Source organism: Anomaloglossus baeobatrachus (genome assembly GCF_048569485.1).
Source record: "Anomaloglossus baeobatrachus isolate aAnoBae1 chromosome 5 unlocalized genomic scaffold, aAnoBae1.hap1 SUPER_5_unloc_18, whole genome shotgun sequence".
NCBI lineage: Eukaryota > Metazoa > Chordata > Amphibia > Anura > Aromobatidae > Anomaloglossus > Anomaloglossus baeobatrachus.
This window is the reverse complement of record NW_027441793.1, coordinates 165,001-186,223: the sequence shown is the minus strand read 5'-3', so window position 1 is coordinate 186,223 and position 21,223 is coordinate 165,001. Positions and strand designations below refer to the sequence as shown.

The window sequence follows — 21,223 nt, the reverse complement described above, 5'->3', positions numbered from 1 at the left end:
TCTTAAGAAAAATCCTTTTTCTAGTGCGCACATAGCCTAATAGATTAAGAGGAACAAAGCTACCTGTACCGCGTGTCCAGTCGACCTGCATAAGCAAAAACCCTAATTCCAGTGAACTGTCACTTATTTGGCTGCTTGCTTAAGTTTTGATAAAAATCAGTTTTATCTGCTTAAGGTGTACTAGTTCTCAAAATGCTGTTGTGTATAACCTCACCCACATCACTGCTTGGCCGCTGTGTACAATGAGCATACACAAAAAGCTTCCAATCAAGTGGGGGCGGGGTAATACAGAGCTAATGGAGATGGGGGATACATGGTAGCAGGTTTACTAGTTTTCTAGTGATAATCCCCTAGCTATAATACTTTTTATCAAAACTACAGCAAACAGCCCAGTAAATGACACATCATTGGAAGCAGAGTCCCTGTCTGTAACAGACAGTCCTGTGGTGATCGGCATTAGAAGGTCACAGCATTTGTTTGCGCAAAATAGCCCTGACTTTATATTGTTCCTGCTGTCAATATTTAGTGTACTGATATCTCCTCTCCTGGGTTTTCATCCTTTTTTTAGGACCTAGTTGAGCTCCTCTTCCCTTCAGTTGCTAATAATCTGTATTTCCCCTTGGGTTTAGATACTTTCATTTTCCCTGGACTTGTGTTGGTGATATTATTCAGTTACTTAACAAGCTCTGGATGCAAGCAGGTGGCTTGCACACACCAGTAGGATTGTTGTTGCTTTTTACTGAACTTCTTACCGAGTTATCTAGAGATAAGTTGTTTCCCATTCTTTATTTTTTATCCCTGTGTGTCCTTTAGTGCTTAGTGGGGTTGACGAAGAGCTCTTCCCATCCGTTCCTTATTTAGGGCCCAGATCAGGGTCAGCCTAGGGTCAGGTATCCGGCTCAGCGCGGTGAGGGAACCCAGGGCCCAGCGGTAGGCTTAGTCAGAGGTTACCATCTCCCCTTCCCTATGCACAGGGTTTTCCTTCCTTTTCGCTTGGTACTTCCCCGTACCTAATGTGACACTGTGTTTACATTATTCTGATTTTTAATTAAGAGGTAAACACTTAGTGACAGAATCCCATTAAATTCACAAAACCCCAGCATAGGTATCATAAATGTTACTTGCTCTCCACCAAGAGATAGACCACTTTCACTTCTGGTCTCTTCTACACCCATAATCTAAACTGTAATAAAGGTTTGTGGGCAGAGACGAGTGAACCTAAATAGTAAAGTTCGAGGTTTGTACCAAATACAGACTTTATACAAAAAATCAGTGTTAGAGTTCGGAGTTCGGGTGCTTTATGTATCCTAACCACTCGATCTAGCATCGCTGTGCTCGGGTACACTCAGTGCTCGGCCCAGTGCGAGACGCTTGCAGTGTGTGAATGGCTTTCACGGAGAGGTAAAAACATCATTATAGGATGTATTGTGTACAAGGAAAAAACCCACCCTCCCTCCCCAGTAATAAATGCTCTGTTTATGGCTGGATACATGTGGGCGGAGACCCGAACTGCCCAATCAGTGACTTTCAATGGGGTTAACGACAAGTCCGGTTCCAAACTGAACTTTATTTAAAGTCCGACTGAAAAACCTGAACTTCAACGGGTCCGTATATCTCTATGTGTGCGTAGCCCCACAAAAAAATAATCTCTTGGATATCAAACAGATAAAATCCTTTAGTTTTTTTCAATACAACAATTATCATTTGTAAAGGAATCAGTTTTATAACATAAAAAGCCCCATTTATGCGGGGTCCACTCCTGATTCATGAAGTGGTGCATGCCTCTCCATGAATCTGGAGCATTTGACGAGTGGCATGTGCCTCCTTGTACCATGCTAGAAATATTACTCCCATCAGACACTGGAGTGAGATTTCTGGCATAGGGAACACCACAGCTCGTCATGAATTAAAGGAGCTGTGCTGTCACGCCCCCGTCCCACCCAAGCTCTGACAATTTTAGAGTGAAAATGCCAAATCTTGGCACAACTTTCCAAATTTTTGGGACAGTTTTTTTGGCATAAAAGCTTTGATGATTTGGGGACAGAGCGTCTTAACAACTTCCTCATATCTAGGCTGCAGTGTGATTCAATTCTCCCCTCACTATTTTGGTGTGAAATGTCTACAGGTCTGCGCCAACTCCAGAGGTTCTGAGGCAAACTCATCACATCTAGACAATAGAGAAAGACAGGCATGAAGAATATATATTTACAAGCATTTATTAACAAAACAACAAGTTTTGAAATGCAATTATATACAATGTGATATACTTATGAGTTCCTATCTCCAATCTGGGGCTGCGCTTTTTAGTAAATAAAGCAGTGGGCAACCTGAGATTAGTGAATTATCTAAATATAATCCAGTATCAAAACCTTTCACAAATGTTCCTAAAGGCTCTCAAAAAGGCTAACAGTATGCCAGCTAAAAGAGAAAATTAATATTCACTGCTCCCCACGCCATAATCCCGCCCACCTCTAGGCAATGAAGCCAGCGCCAACCAAGAAGTAGGCGGTATTATTAGCATGGGGAGCAGCGAATATTCATTCTCTTTAATATCGGGTACACATGATTACTAAGCCGCCCGCTTACTGCTATGACTGGGCGATCACTACTACTACTATTAGACATTGAATATTCACTGCTCCCCAAACCCATAATCCCGGCTGTGGGGAGCAGTGAATATTCTGGCAGTTTACTGACAGAAAATGTCCGTAGACCTTGAGAGCTAAGAAGACGTTGTAGACAATCCGTTCCAAGCAAAGACTGAAGTTTATTCCGAGATAGCAACAGAGCAGATAAGACAGGTTATGCGGCAGGATGACACACGCAGGTGTCTGGCAGAACAGCAGAATTAGCAACAGATGAAGAAGTGTCCCCCGAAAGACGTGTGGGGCTCTTATACATGTTAGACAAAGGAAAGCTCATACTGCAGAGAAAGGCGTATACGTTGGAGAACAAAGAATATAATGATACATCATGACATTATTTACGAGCATTGCGGTAAACACTATTGGATTCCTATGGGCCTCCATGATACTTTTCACTAGTTCAGCCATGTCGTCATTGCTGACATTTCTGATCCCTGAAGGCGGCTCTACTTCACATAACTCTTCACACACTGACAACTCTATTGACAACTTAATTTCTTTATCAATTCAATATACCTGCTATTCATGACGACATATCACCATCTATCAACTGACGCAATTGTATTCTTCTATTCAATTTAACCTTTTTTGGACCTTTTCTTATACTTGCTAATTACACTGATGTCATCTCTATCTCCTCTCTGGGGGGAGAACTCTAGCCAGTGCATCTCATTAGCTTCAAAGTTAGTTTGCTCAAGTCTTCCCAAGATGGCTGTTAGATACAACATGGCAGCACATTATGGCTGACTATTCTCTAACACTTACGTCTGCGTGTAACTGAGGGCACATGGCAGTAATGTCATGCGCTGCGCCGCTTACATGCTGAAGTCACTTGCCAGCATCAGAAGAGAACACCGTGCACCGGAAGAGCAGAGGGATGGGGAGTATAATCATTTCTTTTCTTATGTGTGCAGTGTGATGGGGAAATATATACCAGCATGGGCCCAAGATGAGGGCTGTATATACAAGAATGGGGACATATATACTAGGACAAGAATCATATATACCAGGATGGGGATCATATATACCAGGATGGGATAAAGATGGGCATCATATATACCAGGATGGATAAACAGTATACACAAGGATGGGAGACACATCAACAGTACCTGGAAGGGGCCGAGGATGGGTGACATCAGTAAAGAATTGGGGGATTTTATCCCAGTAACAGTGTCAGCAGCAGATTCCCCCCCCCCTTCCCCATAACAGTGCGTGATGACCACATTTTTTGTGTCAGTCCTTTTCCCTATATTCCTCCTTCAAAACCTAGGTATGTCTTCTATTCCAAAAAATCCAATAAGTTTAAAAAGAAATAAAATGGTGTTTTTCCTCACAAATTCTTACTTGAGCAATTGTATCTAACTTTTCTTATAAAACCCTTTGAATTATAATACATCATGATGGCTTCTCCTGTGTGGCTCATCGGACAACAGGATCTGATTACTCTTAAAAACATTTGGCAAATTCTGAAAGCAAGAATGGCTGGTCCGCTCTGTTGGTTTTCTGATGGCCGGCAATACTTGATTTACCAGTTAAATATTTCAATTATTCACAACATGAAAAAGGTTCCCTTCCCTGTGCTGCTTCTTCACATGTTTAACAAGACCTGATTTACTAGTAAAACATTGCCCACATTCTGAACATGAAAATGGCTTCTCCCCTGTGTGAGATCTTTCATGCCTAACAAGATGTGCTTTCTGAATATAACATTTCCCACATTCTGAACATGAAAATGGCTTCTCCCCTGTGTGAGACCTTTGATGCACAACAAGATCTGATTTCTTAATAAAACAATTCCCACATTCTGAACATGAAAATGGCTTCTCCCCTGTGTGAATTTTATGATGTCTAACAAGATGTGATTTACTAGTAAAACATTGCCCACATTCTGAACATGAAAATGGCTTCTCCCCTGTGTGAGATCTTTGATGAATAACAAGATCTGATTTTGAAATAAAACATTTCCCACATTCTGAACATGAAAATGGCTTCTCTCCTGTGTGAGATCTTTGATGTATAACAAGCTCTGATTTCGCAATAAAACTTTTCCCACACTCTAAACATGAAAATGGCTTGTCCCCTGTGTGAATTGTATGATGTCTAACAAGATGTGACATCTGACTAAAACATTTTTCACATTCTGAACATGAAAATGGCTTCTCCCCTGTGTGCGATCTTTGATGCTTAACAAAAGCTGATTTCTGGATAAAACATTTTCCACATTCTGAACATGAAAGTGGCTTATCTCCTGTGTGAGATCGTTGATGCTCAACAAGTTTTGATTTCCGAATAAAACATTTCCCACACTCTGAACATGAAAATGGTTTCTCCCCTGTGTGAAGTTTCTGATGTCTAACAAGGCATGATTTCCGAATAAAACATTTCCCACACTCTGAACATGAAAATGGTTTCTCCCCTGTGTGAATTTTCTGATGTCTGACAAGGCATGATTTCTGAATAAAACATTTCCCACATTCTGAACATGAAAATGGCTTCTCCCCTGTGTGAGATCTTTGATGTATAACAAGCTCTGATTTCGCAATAAAACGTTTCCCACACTCTGAACATGAAAATGGCTTGTCCCCTGTGTGAATTTTATGATGTATAACAAGATGTGATTTCCTGGCAAAACATTTCCTACATTTTAAACATGAAAATGTCTTCTCCCTTGTAGGAACCGTTTCATCAGTTTCATATTCCATATCCCTTCTGTAACTTTTATTCTGCTTACAATTCTGTGATAAATGGGAATTTTGGGCTTGTTTGAAAAACTCAGATGATAGAGCTTTCCGAGGAAGGACTGGATTTATATCTGGGACAACAGCATGCTCTTCATATGTATCATGTTGGATACTTTCATCATCTGTTATAAATTCTGAAGATATTAGATTTCCATCTGAACTCCCAATACAGTCATCTGCTAAAAATAAACACAAAGTTATTATTTTTTAATGATATTATCTTGAAAGTACATTTATTCTTTTAAACCATAACATCAGAAATTAAATTAGGGAAAAAATTATTCTGAATCTGTTGTCCAATATCAAGATCTAAAGGCCCCTTTACACGCTACGATTTATCTGACGATATGTCGTCGGGGTCATGGTTTTCATGACGCACTTCTGTCGTCGTTGACGACGTCGTTGCATATGACACCTACGTGTGACTCCGAACGATCTTAAAAATAGCGAAAATCCTTGACATGACGTTCAGTTTCAAAATATTGTTCGCCGTTTGGAATGCAGCAGACATATTGCTACGTTTGACACCCTGCCAACGACGAACAACATCCACATGACCGCCTTGGTCAAACAATATCTCGCTGAACGATGTAGCGTCGTATGTGAGATGGGTACATGTGACCGCTACAAAATGACCTATGAGCGATCTCGGCAAATTGTAGCAATGATCTGGGCGTGTCACATCGCTAACGAGATCGCTAGCGATATCGTGTGTAAAGCAGCCTGAAGAGTTACATCTTTGCTAATTCGGCTGTCCCATTCCTAGCACCAGTTCTCTGGAATGTACTACAGTAAATAATCTGATTGATTGTCACAATGTGACTGCAGGATAATGAGGGATAGGGGGCTCCTATACTGTCCCTCACACTAGGGGACCCTAAGCTATTCCTAACCTCTGGATTACCCCTGAAGATGGAGATGCCGGAGTCTCGTGCATTACTAGTCTCCTGACTAGATCTAATCTGTGATCCCCTAGGGAAGGAAGGGGCAGGATTATGATGGAAATACAGATAAAGACAGATGGGACACATTGCAAACTCACAAAAATAAACAGTGAGAGGCTAAGGAGAAAAGAAAGAGCAGGACGGCAGCAACAAAAATGACAACAAGGGTTAACACTGTGACGCCTTGGCAAAGCCAGGTTGTCACAGAAAGAGTTAATCCTCCTTGGTAACCTGATCCCACACCAGTGCAGCAGGACAAACCACCTCCCCCAGTGTAAGAGCAAAACAGAGCAGGAGGGGAGGGGCTGGAGCAGAGTGTGTGGAGAGAGAGACAGGAGAGGAGCCCGGAGTTGTAGCTCCCGGGCTGATACTGAAGCGTGCTCCAAAAGGGCTGGGACAGGCTGGTAGTGAGGAAGGGACTCTGTGACCGGGGCAGGGTAGTGGCCCGCCGGTGTGGAAGGAGATCCTGGATCACTGCAGGGGAGCGGACTCCCCGTTCCCGGCTGAGGAGGAAAGAGAAAGAGAGTGGAGAGAGAGGCACCTGGCTGCAGGGAAAGAACAGGGGCTACTGCACCGTGTGTGGGACACTAACACCCTCCGTACCGAAGGCTGCGGACTCCGGCAGTTTCTGGTTAATTCCTGACTCTGTGTGAATTTCCTTGCAAAGTGAACTGTGAGTAACAACATCCCCCGGTCCAACCGGACGCACAGCTCTCAGACCGTCTCCATCTCCACCCTGCACCACCTCACCGGGGTCCCGGGACACCAACACCCTACCCGTGGAGGGAAATCACCACCTTGCTGCCCACCACCATCCCCGGGATCCATTAACCGGCAGCGGCGGTGCTCCGTTACCTCACCGCACACCACGGGTGGCGTCACGGACAATCTCCCTTACCTAATCCCCTTCTTACTGTGGAGCCTGGGATCACAGACCGGGTCACGCCACCGTGATACTCACAGAAGTGACCCCGTGGCCCGGATCTGAGTACCCCTTGTCCCCGGGCGACACAACGCCACAACAGCTCACAGTAATAATGCACAAAAAACACCCATAAACATGGATCACAACACCTCACCAGATCAGTATAGGTAAACTATAGCTGCCATTAATGAAATAGTCCAGCCTGCATATACAGAACGAGAGCAAACAATACTTTCTCCTCTACAGCATGTGATCACAGACATTAACAAGCAGCCCAGCAGAGAATAACTCTTACTAGCCTGCCCAAGCCTGTGGTTTGATGCCTGCGTCTCCCTGCGCTGCTCACAGGCTGCAGAGAAATTAACATGCAAAGTACCAGAGTCTATCATTTCAACAGATCCTGACGCTGCCATGACAGTTGGCAAAACCTGCAAACATCTCCTTGAAACATTGATCCACAACATAGACAATTTCAAAGAGGTTTTTTTGAAGACGAAAATAAAATAAAGACAGATGCTGGAAATTCAACTGCTTTGTCTGGGATTGTAACGCTGATGGCCTATCCTTAGGCTTTGTAACCAAAGCAGGTAGCAGGGTCTTGCAGCCTGTACAGATAAACATTAGGGTTCAAATTCATCAAGACCGGCGATGTACACTGAAAAATGACGTCAGGGACTGGAGTGAGATTTCTGGCATAGGGAACACCGCAGTTTGTTATGAATTAGAGAAGCGGTGGCATCCCACCCTTGTTCTGGCCAAGCTCTGCCCATTTTGGCAAAGCTGGTTAAAATTGTCGTGAACACACACAGACACACACACACACACACCAGCCTGTCTCCTCTTCAGCTTTAGACTCCTCCAATTGAGACGTTTGGTCACATGACGTGATGTCAAAATGGTCCTTAAGCAGTCCTATAATTGGTATATAAACACTGGGGCCCCTGGGAGAAAGGGGGCCCTGAGCAATTGCCCAGTTTGCTCTCCCTTTCCCCTAATGCCAGTCCTGCATGCCAGCCTGTCTTCTGTTCAGTCCTTTTAGACTCCTGCAATTAAGAGACCTTTGGTTACATCATGTCACATGACTTTGAAGCCATCAAAGGTCCTTAAACAATCAACCTCACACTACAACTGACGGGGTCTTTAAGAGAGTGGGGTCTTGAGAATTTGCGCAGTTTGACTCCTCCCAACGCTGGCCCTGACTGTAACTAGGGCTTATTTATGGAGTAGGGTTTATATTTCAAGCATTCTTCAAAAATCCCATAAAATTGTGCTAAGTGTTATATTTGGACTATGTTTAATTTTCAGGTAAACGGTATTTATGAACCCTCTCCAGGTCTTTGAGTTGCCATCATAACAACATAGAGAAGGCACTAGAAACAAACAGAAGGAAAGACAATACATTTGAAAAAAAAAAACAGAGCAGAAAGCCGAAAAATGTAAACACAAAATTAGTGCAGAAAGTGCATGAGTAGATATCTCTTACTGGATAGAGCTGGAGGAAACACATCCTGAGGAACATCGGGATCTTCTTGTTTACAGTCCTGTGGGAGAAGAGGACGGGGACATCTCTCTGGTGTTGTCCTCTTACTGGATAGAACTGGAGGAGACACATACAGGGACTGAATTCATTCCTTACATACAGATAATTATAGGCCGTGTGTATTTAGTCCTGTCTATTACATGGTGATGTGAGGGGCTGGGGAACCTCCATCATGACGTCCTTGTACAGATCTTTGTGTCCTTCTAAATACTCCCACTCCTCCATGGAGAAATAGACGGTGACGTCCTGACACCTTATAGGAACCTGACACATACAATGATACCGTCACCCCCGATCCCTTCATAGCGTTACTGTATAATGTCCCAGCATTCCCAGCAGTGTCACCTCTCCAGTCAGCAGCTCAATCATCTTGTAGGTGAGTTCTAGGATCTTCTGGTCATTGATGTCCTCATGTATCGGGGGGTGAGGTGGAGGCCCCGTGATTGGGCTCAGGGGTCTTCCCCATCCCTCAGACACAGGGGCCTGACAGCGCTCACTAGAGGTCTTCTTCACTACTGTGTAATCCTGGTTATGGAGAGACACAGTAATAAATCTCACTCCAGACATTTCCAGAGTCCTCACCTCTCCAGTTCTGTCCATCTGTTATTCCCATAGATAAGAATGATGTAATGTGACGTCATCAGAATCTCTCACCTCTCCAGTAAGCCGGAAGAGGATCTCTAGGGTGAGGTGTAATATCCTCTCCGCCATCGTGTCCCTGTCCATATCCATCCTGGACAGGAAATTTTCTGAAAAGATTAAAGCCACTGAAAGAATCCGATATTATAAGGACCAAAATGATAAGGAGATGAGCCGATATGTAAAATTAATGGAGATAATAATGGAGGAAAGATATCATTTGGGTAGGAAAAAAAAAATTTCAACATGAAATGAAATAGCAAAACCGACCCACAAAAGAATTGCACCTAAAATTGTGTCAATGAAAACGTCGGCTCATCAAGCAAAAAACAAGTCCTCACTCAACTTCGATGTCGGAAAATGGAGACACAAACCGATTTTTTCATGTTTTTTTTTTTTTTACAAAAGTCTGATTTTTATTCACTACTAGAGATGAGTGAACCTGGAGTTCGGTGTTCGGTATAAACTCAGACTTTTCCAAGATAGTAAAGTTCAGGTTTGGATTTCGGGGAAATAAAACTGAAAAAACCCGCCCTCCCCTGGAAGTGATCTGTTTAATGCTGCATGTGGATGGAGACCCGAACTGCCAATCAGTGACTTCAAATAAACTTCAGGTCAAGTCCAAGACCAGAACCGATCTTTACAAGTGTTCAGCTGGACCAGCAGAAGCCGAACGTCCACGGGTTCGCTCATCTCTAGTCACCACTGAGATAATAAGAAATGTGGACATCTGATATTGCCGCAATCACACTGACCTGGAGAATCACGCTGACCGCTCACTTCCAACACATCGTCAATGGCGTAAAAACAATAAAAAATTGCAATTTTTTTTTCTTTTTTCACCAATTCACTTCACTTTGAATTGTTACTTAAAGGGGTGGTTCACCCATTTTTTTTATTTTCTGTAGGAGTTCTACTTACCTTTCTAGGCGTTTTCTCCATTGGCTTCGGTTTCCAGTTCTGGCACTGAGCGGCGCTATCCTGCACGCTCAGTGCCTGTCACATGACCCCCTTGAGCTGTGGCCGCCAGCATCCTCTGACGTCCCGGCATTTCCGGGCTCTCAAACTCGTCGGGTACGTCAGAGGAGGCTGGCACCACTCAGATTGAGTGACAGGGCTGTGGGCGGTGACTACCGCACATCACAGCCCAGCATCGAGGGGAGGAGCCGGAGGACGTCAGTGTGGAGCCGGCTAAGCGTCCTACAGATGTTGAGGCACGGGGCGCCAGTGTGCAGTACGGGGGGGGGGGTCTTCAGCTGAATCCCCCCTGCACGTAAGTATCTGATCACACTCTCCACCCGCCCGCTCTGCTGCGATGTCAGGAGAGTGGCCGGTGTCGGGCAGTGTGATCATCTGCTCCTCCCAGCAGCACTACAGGACGCAGCAAGACACTGACAGGCATATCACCGCTGTGCTCTGCCACCTGTCCTGCTGCATGGGACCAACTGTCTTCACTCTGTCACCTGCACCACAAGTCACAGAGTGGAGACAGTTGGTGACAGAGCACCTCTGCCCCCCCCTTCTTTCCCCACTCTCTTCTCTCCCCCTCCCCTCTTCCCCCTCTTCTCTGCCCCCCTCTTATCCCTCTCTCCTCTCCCCTCTCTTTTCCCTCGCTCTCTTCCCCCCCTCGCTCTCTTCCCCCCCTCGCTCTCTTCCCCCCCGCGCTCTCTTTTCCTCCCCCCCGCGCTCTCTTTTCCTTCCCCCCTCGCTCTCTTTTCCTCCCCCCCTCGCTCTCTTTTCCTCCCCCCCTCGCTCTCTTTTCCTCCCCCCTCACTCTCTTTTCCTCCCCCCCTCGCTCTCTTTTCCTCCCCCCGCGCTCTCTTTTCCTCCCCCCCTCGCTCTCTTTTCCTCCCCCCCGCGCTCTCTTTTCCTCCCCCCCGCGCTCTCTTTCCCCCGCGCTCTCTTTCCCCCCGCGCTCTCTTTCCCCCCTCGCTCTCTTTCCCCCCCTCGCTCTCTCCCCCCCCTCGCTCTCTTCCCCCCCTCGCTCTCTTCCCCCCCTCGCTCTCTTCCCCCCCTCGCTCTCTTTCCCCCCTCGCTCTCTTTTCCTCCCCCCTCGCTCTCTTTTCCTCCCCCCTCGCTCTCTTTTCCTCCCCCCTCGCTCTCTTTTCCTCCCCCCCTCGCTCTCTTTTCCTCCCCCCCTCACTCTCTTTTCCTCCACCCCTCGCTTTCTTTTCCTCCCCCCCCTCGCTCGCTCTCTCTTTTCCCTCGCTCTCTCCTGGCATGGTCAGTACAGAAATCTCTCCATCGTGGAGGGGTGAGAGGGAGTAATAAACATGGAGTCCCTACTGTGTCTGTGTATTTATTTCTAATAAAGTATTTTTCTCTGTGTGGTCTTTTTTTTTTTTTTTAAACCCTTTATTGGAGATTCTTAATGGCCAGGTCAAACTTGGCCTGACATTAAGAATCTCGGGCTTTATACCAGCTGGTAAAACATAGCTGGTATTAACCCCTTATTACCCAGCGTGCCACCTGCCACCAGGGCCACTGAAAGAGTTGGATACAGCGCCAGAAGATGGCGCTTCTATGAAAGCGCCATTTTCTGGGGCGGCTGTGGACTGCAATTCGCAGTGGGGGGCCCAGAAAGTTTGGGCACCCTTCACTGCGGATTCCAATCCCCAGCTGCCTAGTTGTACCTGGCTGGACTCAAAAATTCGGCGAAGCCCATGTCATTTTTTTTTTTTAATTATTTCATGAAATTCATGAAATAAAAAAAAAAAAAAGGGCTTCTCTATATTTTTGGTTCCCAGCCGGGTACAAATAGGCAGCTGGGGGTTGGGGGCAGCCCGTAGCTGCCTGCTGTACCTGGCTAGCATACAAAAATATGGCGAAGCCCACTTCATTTTTTTAAAAAAGTTTTCAGGCAAAAACCTTTATAAAAAAAAAATGCTTCCCTGGATTTCTATTGCCAGTGAAAGTAACACCAAGCAGCGGTGGTTAGCAGCCAGTAGCTGCTTGGGTTACCCTTAACAATAGAAAATGCAGCGGGAGCCCACAAACAATGTGATTTTTTTTTTATTTTTATTTTTAATGAATTGTTTAAAAAAAAAAAAATCGACATGGGCTTCGCCCATCGAGCACCAGAGCATTTTACTGCTCAATTCATCCCAAGTAATCAGATGACTGCAGTGTCTGCCAATTACTTGTTCTGTGTCCCCCTGCAACCATTGCTACGTGTACGGGCTGTGAGGTCAGCGGAGTTCACTCCAGCACTGGAGTCAGCTGATCTGAACTCCAGCCTGCACACGCTGCGATGGATGCAGGGGGACATAGAACAAGTAAGGTCTAAGCCACACGGCGAGAATAACAGTGCGAGTGGAGTGCGATCAAACATCGCATACCACTCGGACCAATATTAGCCTGTGTGTCAGCACACATGAGCGATTATTTTCTCAGCCCTAATTGGACCGAGAAAACAATCGCAGCATGCTACAACTGTAATGCAAGACTCTCTCTTTTACCCATTCAAGTGTATGTGGTGAGAGAAAAATCGCACTGCACTTGCGGTACATCGGTGGACTACGGAGGAAAGAGGGAGAGAAATCCCTCCCACCCCTCCTCAGTGCTGGCCCACCCCTCGAGTGCCGGTCCGCCCCCGCTGCTGAGGTCTGCTCGCAGAGTCGGACCTCAGTCGCAGGGACACACGCATGACACTCAGCTCTGCTGTACTGAGCGTGAGCCGAGTGTAATGCGAGGGGATCGCAGTAATCCCCGTGTGGCCCCAGCCTAATCGGCCGACACTTGAGTCAGCTGATCTGAACTCAGCTGAACTCCTGTACACACAGCCCGCACACGGTCACATGTGACCGGCAGCAGGCAGCGACTGCTGTTAAGGCTACATTCACATGACCGTTCCGTTTTTGCGGGCCACAAAAAACGGTCCTTTTTTTCATGGATGCATCCTAGTGGCATCCGTGTGACATCTGCGTGCCTTCCGTTTTTTTTGCGGACCGCAAAAAACGGAAGCAGCAAGAAAGATAAATAGATGAGTAGATATAGAGATGAATAGATAAATATAGAGACAGAGGGATAGAGGGATGAATGAATGAATGAATGAATGAATAGAGGGCTGGATAGATAGATAGATAGATAGATAGATAAGAAATACATATATAATGTCTTACCCCCTGCATATTCTAAGCTGGCACCCTTTTGTGACTTTCATGTGGCACTAAGGGGTGCTTAGCCTTGTTTTTAGCCAAAAAATAAATAATAAAAAAAAATGACATGCGGTCCCCCTATCTTTTGTAGCCAGCTAGGGTAAAGCAAACGGCTGCAGCCTGCAGACCACAGCTGGCAGCTTCACCTTGGCTGGTAATCCAAAACAGAGGGCACCCCACGCTGTTATTTTAAATTAAATAAATAATTTAAAACAAAAAACACGGGGTCCCCCAAAATTGGATCACCAGCCAAGGTAAAGCGGACAGCTGTGGTCTGGTATTCTCAGACTAGGGAGGTTCACAGTTATTGGACACTCCCCAGCCTAAAAATAGCAGGCTGCAGCCGCCCCAGAAGTAGCGCATCCATTAAATGTGCCAGTCCTGGTGCTTCGCGCCATCTCATCCCGTTGCCCTGGTGCGGTGGCAACCGGGGTAATATATGGGGTTAATACCAGATGTGTAATGTCACCTGGCATCAAGCCCTGGAGTTAGTGATGTCAGGCGTGTATCAGATATCCGACATCACCAACCCAGGCAGTAATAAAAAAAAAAGACAACAAACACATTTTTATTTGAAAAAACACTCCCCAACACATTCCCTCTTTCACCAATTTATTAGAAAGAAAAACAAATCCAGGTCTGGTGTAATACTGTTATGTCCGGGTGGTGGAAACACTGGACCGTACAGCGGGTTCCCCTGGTGAGGCAGCCAGGCCGGTCACCCCGCCAAAGGGTCTTGATGCACGGCAGCCGAAGCACTATTGGTAGCAAGCCAGTCCGTAGGAGAGCTGGAAAGTAGATGTCGCTGAGAACACGGAGTTCTAGACGGTAGTCCAGGTGACGAGGCTCAGGGTCCGAGGCTGGTTTGAAGGGTCAGACTGAATCCGGAACCTGCTGAGCGAGGAGATGGGTCACCAAACGGAGCCAGGGACTGGAGACTGGCGGAGCTGCAGAGGTGGTGGAACTTCCGCTGAAGTCACCGTCAGTAGTACTGGAACGGACGTGGTCAGGACCAGCTGGCGTGGCAGGACAGGCTCTGCGAGACAGACAGGGGTTAATACTGGACACAGCAATACAGGGACCTGAACTCCTAGCTTACTAAACACGTAGAACAGGCCCCGCCCACCAGGAAAGAGAATCCTAATATACCCTGTACCTGTCTATGCAATTTCCTGTTTCTGGGTGCTGGCCCTTTAAGAGAGGGTCAATGACCGCGCGCGCGCCCTAATGCGCATGCGCGAGGCCCATGTGCCAGAAGCCAGTCCAGGGAGCGGTGCAGAGGAAGCAGGAGTGCCCGGGTGAGTGTCCCACGTCGCAGAGGGGCACCGGGAGCGGGAAGCAGGACACATGGAGGGCGCAGGCGAGGAAGAAGAGGCCGGGACCGGAGTGGTGAGCAGGGAACGCCGCCGGGAACCGGGGAGCGGACCAGGGGGACCGGAGAGCGGGGCACGGGGACTGGGAAGCGTGACAGTACCACCCCCCCACGCCCCCCTCCCCGCAACCGGGACAGGAAGGCACGAATCAGAGGAGTGCCAACATTCTCCCGGGGCTCCCAGGACCTATCCTCGGGACCATAACCCGCCCAGTCCTACAGGAAGTATTGCCGACCTTGCACGGTCTTCATGGCCACGATATCCCTTACCGCATAGATGTCATCGTCAGCGATGGGAGGAGGAGCAGTATCGGCACCAGCGGAGAAGGGACCAAGGACAACAGGCTTGAGCAAGGAGACATGGAAGGAGTTGGGTATCCGCATCGTGGCCGGGAGCTGCAGCTTGTAGGAGACAGCATTAATCTTGCTGATGACTTTAAACGGCCCGATGTAACGAGGACCCAACTTGTACGATGGCAACTTCAATCGGACATATCTGGATGCAAGCCAGACCAGATCACCTGGGGAGAAACACAGGGGATCCAGGCGCCTCTTGTCCGCATGTCTCTTCATCCGCAAAGAAGCACGCTCTAGGGAAGTCTTGACAGAGTTCCATATAGCTGAGAAGTCCCGGACCAGAGCATCTGCCGCGGGGACATCGGAAGCCGAGGATACTGGCAGCGGAACAGAAGGCTGAAGTCCGTAAATGACCTGGAAGGGAGAGCTGGAGGTGGACTCGCTGATGTGTTGGTTGTGGGAGACTTCAGCCCAAGGAAGGAGCGTGGACCAATCGTCGTGATGGATGTTGACGTAGTGGCGCAGGAAGGAAGTCAGGATCTGATTGACCCGTTCCACTTGGCCATTCGACTGAGGGTGGTAGGCCGAAGAAAAGTCCAAGGATACTCCCAGATGTTTGCAGAGAGCCCTCCAGAAGCGCAAGGTAAACTGAGTTCCTCTGTTGGACACAATGTGAGCAGGAAAGCCATGCAATCGGAATATGTGTTGTATGAAGGAGTCAGCTAGCTCCTGGGCAGAGGGCAGCCCGGCCATGGGAACGAAGTGAGCCATCTTCGAGAAACGGTCCACCACAACCCATATGACCGTGTGTCCAGAGGACAAGGGTAAGTCCGTAATGAAGTCCATTGCAATATGTTGCCACGGAACGGAAGGAATGGGCAGAGGCAGAAGACGTCCATATGGTAGGTGCTTGGGTGTCTTGTTCCGAGCACAGGATGGACAGGCTGAGACGAAGGTTGCGACGTCTTTACGGAGGGACGGCCACCAATAGTGACGGACAATCATACTCCAAGTCTTCTTCTGACCAGCATGGCCGGCGATATTTGAGGCATGACCCCAGTGCAGGACTCTCTGTCTGTCAGTATCTGAGACATAGGTCTTCCCTGGGGGTATCTGAGTCAGAGCGACAGGAGCCACCGGAATAACTTTACTGGGGCTGATGATGGGCTGGAACGTCTCGTCCTCCTGCTCCACGGGCACGAAGGACCTAGACAAGGCGTCTGCCCGCACGTTCTTATCCGCGGGCCGAAAATGGAGTTGGAAATCAAATCGAGCAAAAAACAAGGACCAGCGGGCTTGTCGCGGGTTCAGTCTTTGGGCTGACCATAGGTACTCCAGATTCTTGTGGTCTGTGTAGATGATCACGGGGTATACTGCTCCCTCCAAGAGGTAGCGCCATTCCTCCAAGGCCAGCTTGATGGCCAGTAACTCCCGATCACCGATGGTGTAGTTGCGTTCGGGTGCCGAGAAGCTCTTGGAGAAGAATCCGCAAGTGACCATCTTCCCGGTGGAGGATTTCTGCATCAACACTGCCCCGGCCCCTGAGGAGGAGGCATCCACCTCCAAGGTGAACTGTCGGTTCAATTCAGGGCGATGGAGAACCGGGGAAGAAGCAAACGCCTGTTTCAAAGAGCAGAACGCGGCATCGCCCGCCGGTGGCCAGTCCTTAGGATTAGCTCCCTTCTTAGTCAAGGCAGAGAGAGGCGCAGTCAGGGCAGAGAAGTGCGGGATGAATTGACGATAATAGTTTGCAAAGCCGAGGAAGCGTTGGATGGCCTTCAGTCCGGAAGGAGGCCAGTTGAGGATGGAAGACACTTTCTCTGGGTCCATCTGCAGACCAGTGTCAGAGATTACATAACCCAGGAAGGGAAGAGACGACTTTTCAAAGACGCACTTCTCGTACTTGGCGTACAGACGGTTCTCTCTGAGCCTTTGGAGTACTAGCTGCACGTTCTCTCTGTGGGTCTGTAGGTCCGGAGAGAAGACCAGGATGTCGTCCAGATACACCACGACACAGACATAGAGGAGGTCTCTGAACACGTCGTTCACCAGTTCTTGGAAGACTGCCGGAGCATTACACAGACCAAAGGGCATGACACAATACTCGTAGTGCCCATCCCGAGTGTTGAATGCGGTCTTCCATTCGTCTCCAGAGCGAATGCGAACCAGGTTATAGGCCCCACGGAGGTCCAACTTGGTGAATACACGAGCTCCTCGGAGCCGATCGAATAGTTCGGGGATGAGTGGCAGAGGGTATTTGTTTTTTACGGTGATCTGGTTTAATCCCCGGTAGTCAATGCAAGGGTGCAGATCACCTTCCTTCTTCTTGACGAAGAAAAAACCTGCTCCGGCAGGGGACAAGGATCTCCGAATGAACCCCTTTGCCAGGCTCTCGGTGATATAGGCAGACATGGCCCGTGTTTCAGCAGGGGACAAAGGGTATATCCTACCTCTAGGAGGCGTAGTTCCCGGCAGTAAGTCGATGGCACAGTCGTAGGGACGATGAGGTGGCAGTACCTCTGACTCCTTTTTATCAAACACGTCCGTGAAGGACCAGTAAGCAGAAGGCAGTCCTGGTAGAGACTCTGGAACCGGAGGTCGTCGGATGGGCTGTATGGATTTCAGGCATCTCTCGTGACACGAGGAGCCCCATCGGGTAATTTCACCTGTACTCCAGCTGACCGACGGTTCGTGTGCCCGTAACCATGGGAGTCCCAGCAGGATCTGATGAGACATGCGTGGGAGGACGTAGAAGGTGATATTTTCGGTGTGCAGGGCACCGATCCGTAATTCCACAGGCTTGGTGATCAACGAGACGATGTCAGAGAGAGGTCTCCCATCTACAGAGGCGATCACCAGCGGTTTTTCTAGTGGGAGAACTGGCACCTGGTACTTATCCACCGTGGCTTGCTGGATGAAGTTGCCTGCTGCTCCGGAATCGAGATATGCCTCTGCCGTGAACCGGGTCTCTTCTGTAGTCACTTGAACAGTCCATGTGACGGAGTCTGAGAGAGTCCCAGCACCTAGGGTGGCCTCTCCTACCAAGCCTAGGCTTTGGAGTTTCCCGGCTTCTCGGGACAGGAACGTAGCAGGTGTGTGCCATCTCCGCAGTAGAAGCAGAGACCCTTTGCTAGTCGTTCTGCTCTGCGTTGCTCAGACTGCCTCAGGCGGTCAATCTGCATGGGCTCGTAGGTAGAAGCGCCAGGTGATGCTGACTGGGGAGCGATGGACTTCAGTGGTGGGGAGGAGTGCCGTATCGGACGCCTCTCGCGGGACACCTCTTTGGATCTTTCCTGAAAGCGAAGATCCACTCGGGTCGCTAGAGCGATCAGGGCATCCAGGGTGGAAGGCACGTCACGACCAGCCAGCTCATCTTTAAAACGGCCCGAGAGTCCCTCCCAGAAGGCGGCGGTTAGGGCCTCATTGTTCCACCCTAATTCTGAGGCCAAGTTGCGGAAGCGGATAGCATATTGACCCACCGTCAAAGTCCCCTGACGTAGCCTGAGGAGCGATGAGGCGGAAGCGGAGGCGCGTCCGGGCTCGTCAAAGGTGATACGAAAAGCCTGCAGGAATTCCTGGTTGTTGGTGGTTACCGGATCCTCCTTCTCCCATAAAGGGTTCATCCAGGCCAGTGCTTCTCCCTCCAGATGGGACATCACAAACGCCACCTTGGCTTGGTCGGAGGCAAACAGGTGTGGAAGCAGCTTAAAGTGGAGGGAGCACTGATTCAAGAATCCTCTGCAGGTCTTAGGATCTCCGGCATATCGGGGTGGAGAGGCCAAGCGGAGTTTAGAAGTGTCTGAGGAAGCCGCCACGGGAACAGCGGCCGTGGACTGAGCTGTAGAAGCCTGAGATGCCAGGGACGTGGCTGTTGCTTGCAGCGTGTTCAGGCGAGCATCCACCGAGGACATGAAGGCCAGCATGCGGGACTGGGTCTCGCGCTGTCGTCCGAGTTCCTGCTGCAAGTTGCCCAGCTGGGCCGCTAGTGCTTCGGCGGGATCCATGGCCTGTTCTAGCTGTTATGTCCGGGTGGTGGAAACACTGGACCGTACACCGGGTTCCCCTGGTGAGGCAGCCAGGCCGGTCACCCCGCCAAAGGGTCTTGATGCACGGCAGCCGAAGCACTATTGGTAGCAAGCCAGTCCGTAGGAGAGCTGGAAAGTAGATGTCGCTGAGAACACGGAGTTCTAGACGGTAGTCCGGGTGACGAGGCTCAGGGTCCGAGGCCGGGTTGAAGGGTCAGACTGAATCCGGAACCTGCTGAGCGAGGAGACGGGTCACCAAACGGAGCCAGGGACTGGAGACTGGCGGAGCTGCAGAGGTGGTGGAACTTCCGCCGAAGTCACCGTCAGTAGTACTGGAACGGACGTGGTCAGGACCAGCTGGCGTGGCAGAACAGGCTCTGCGAGACAGACAGGGGTTAATACTGGACACAGCAATACGGGGACCTGAACTCCTAGCTTACTAAACACGTAGAACAGGCCCCGCCCACCAGGAAAGAGAATCCTAATATACCCTGTACCTGTCTATGCAATTTCCTGCTTCTGGGTGCTGGCCCTTTAAGAGAGGGTCAATGACCGCGCGCGCCCTAATGCGCATGCGCGAGGCCCGTGTGCCAGAAGCCAGTCCAGGGAGCGGTGCAGAGGAAGCAGGAGTGCCCGGGTGAGTGTCCCACGTTGCAGAGGGGCACCGGGAGCGGGAAGCAGGACACATGGAGGGCGCAGGCGAGGAAGAAGAGGCCGGGACCGGAGTGGTGAGCAGGGAACGCCGCCGGGAACCGGGGAGCGGACCAGGGGGACCGGAGAGCGGGGCAAGGGGACCGGGAAGCGTGACAAATACAAGGGGGTCCCACGATGATCCATACCATAGTCAATGTCCCAGTCAATGAAGAACAGAATGTTCCCCATTGGCTGGGAGAGCCGTGCAGTGACCTGAGCTAACATCAATAGGTCAGCCCAGGTCACTGCAGGGCATGACGAGTGCTGCTATCAGGAGGTTAGCGAGGTATATTACCTGCGATGATCGCTGAACTCCTGACAGCAGCGCTGTCACCGAGTTCAATGACCGCCGCCTTCACAAACCAAGTATCGCGAGCGGCCCATGACGTCACCACTAGTCACAGTCTCGGGTTGATAGCGAGAGGTGATGTGACAAGCGGCGGGCATAGAAGGCAGCGACGACCGCTGACGTCAGGAAGGCAGGACTTCATCACCGTAGGTAATGAACTTACTAACCTCTTGACGGTAGCGCTGATCATCCCCGAGGCTGCTGACACTGCAGTGCGGGCCGCTGCTGACACTGCTGAGCGGGCAGCCGTGGGGCTGGAGCGGGACACTGTCTGCACGGGCACCCAACGGAAGTCACACGGAAGTGCTTCCGTGTTGCTTCCGGGAATTTTGCGGACCCATTGACTTGTATTGAGTCACGGTTCGTTATTACGGAACAGAATAGGACATGCTCCATAATAACGGAGCGGACATACGGCATCCGATGTGTTTTTTTTTTTGTAGGATCGGATGCATATGGAAGTGCTACCGTGTACCATCCGATCCTACACAAAAGACATTGAAAAGATGGTCCTGTCTGTGGGTCCGCAAAAAAACAAACTGACCAGGACAAACGGAACGGTCATGTGAATGAGCCCACCTGCAGCTATTGCAGCGTGTGCGGGCTGTGAGATCAGGAGTCAGCTGACTCCAGCGCCGGCCGATAAATTCTGTGTCCCGCTGCAGAAGGATCCGGTAAAATAACGGTTGCATGCGCTGCACATTTAATCCACAGGATCCGGTCACATGCGGTTTGCGGATGATACGGACGACACACAGACTAGGCAAGAGGGAAAAAAGCAATCTCATCACCCCGTCACTTTTTTTTCCCCAATTATTTTTTTCACATGTTGCGCCGACTAATAATCATAATTTCTGTATACACACTCACACACACACTGTATATACACACACACT

General features: G+C 49.1%; 2 protein-coding genes across 2 annotated transcripts in view; both read right to left on the bottom strand.

The window, feature by feature from the left end:
• Positions 1-2,510: 2,510 nt before the first annotated feature.
• LOC142258927 (uncharacterized) lies at positions 2,511-8,849 on the bottom strand. The gene is made up of 2 exons (XM_075331486.1): positions 8,739-8,849; positions 2,511-5,565 (listed from the first exon to the last, which is right to left on the bottom strand). Exon 2 carries the CDS (start codon positions 5,345-5,347, stop codon positions 4,187-4,189), a length of 1,161 nt encoding a protein of 386 aa, XP_075187601.1. The 5' UTR covers positions 5,348-5,565; positions 8,739-8,849; the 3' UTR covers positions 2,511-4,186.
• Positions 8,850-8,855: 6 nt separating this feature from the next.
• LOC142258916 (uncharacterized) overlaps positions 8,856-21,223 on the bottom strand; it is a 76,410-nt gene continuing 64,042 nt past the window's right edge. The window contains exons 6-8 of the mRNA XM_075331473.1: positions 9,450-9,544; positions 9,141-9,320; positions 8,856-9,059 (exon numbers count right to left, since the gene is read on the bottom strand). Of these exons, the coding sequence (XP_075187588.1) occupies positions 8,919-9,059; positions 9,141-9,320; positions 9,450-9,544 (416 nt within the window). The 3' untranslated portion in view covers positions 8,856-8,918. The remainder of the gene's footprint in view (positions 9,060-9,140; positions 9,321-9,449; positions 9,545-21,223) is intronic.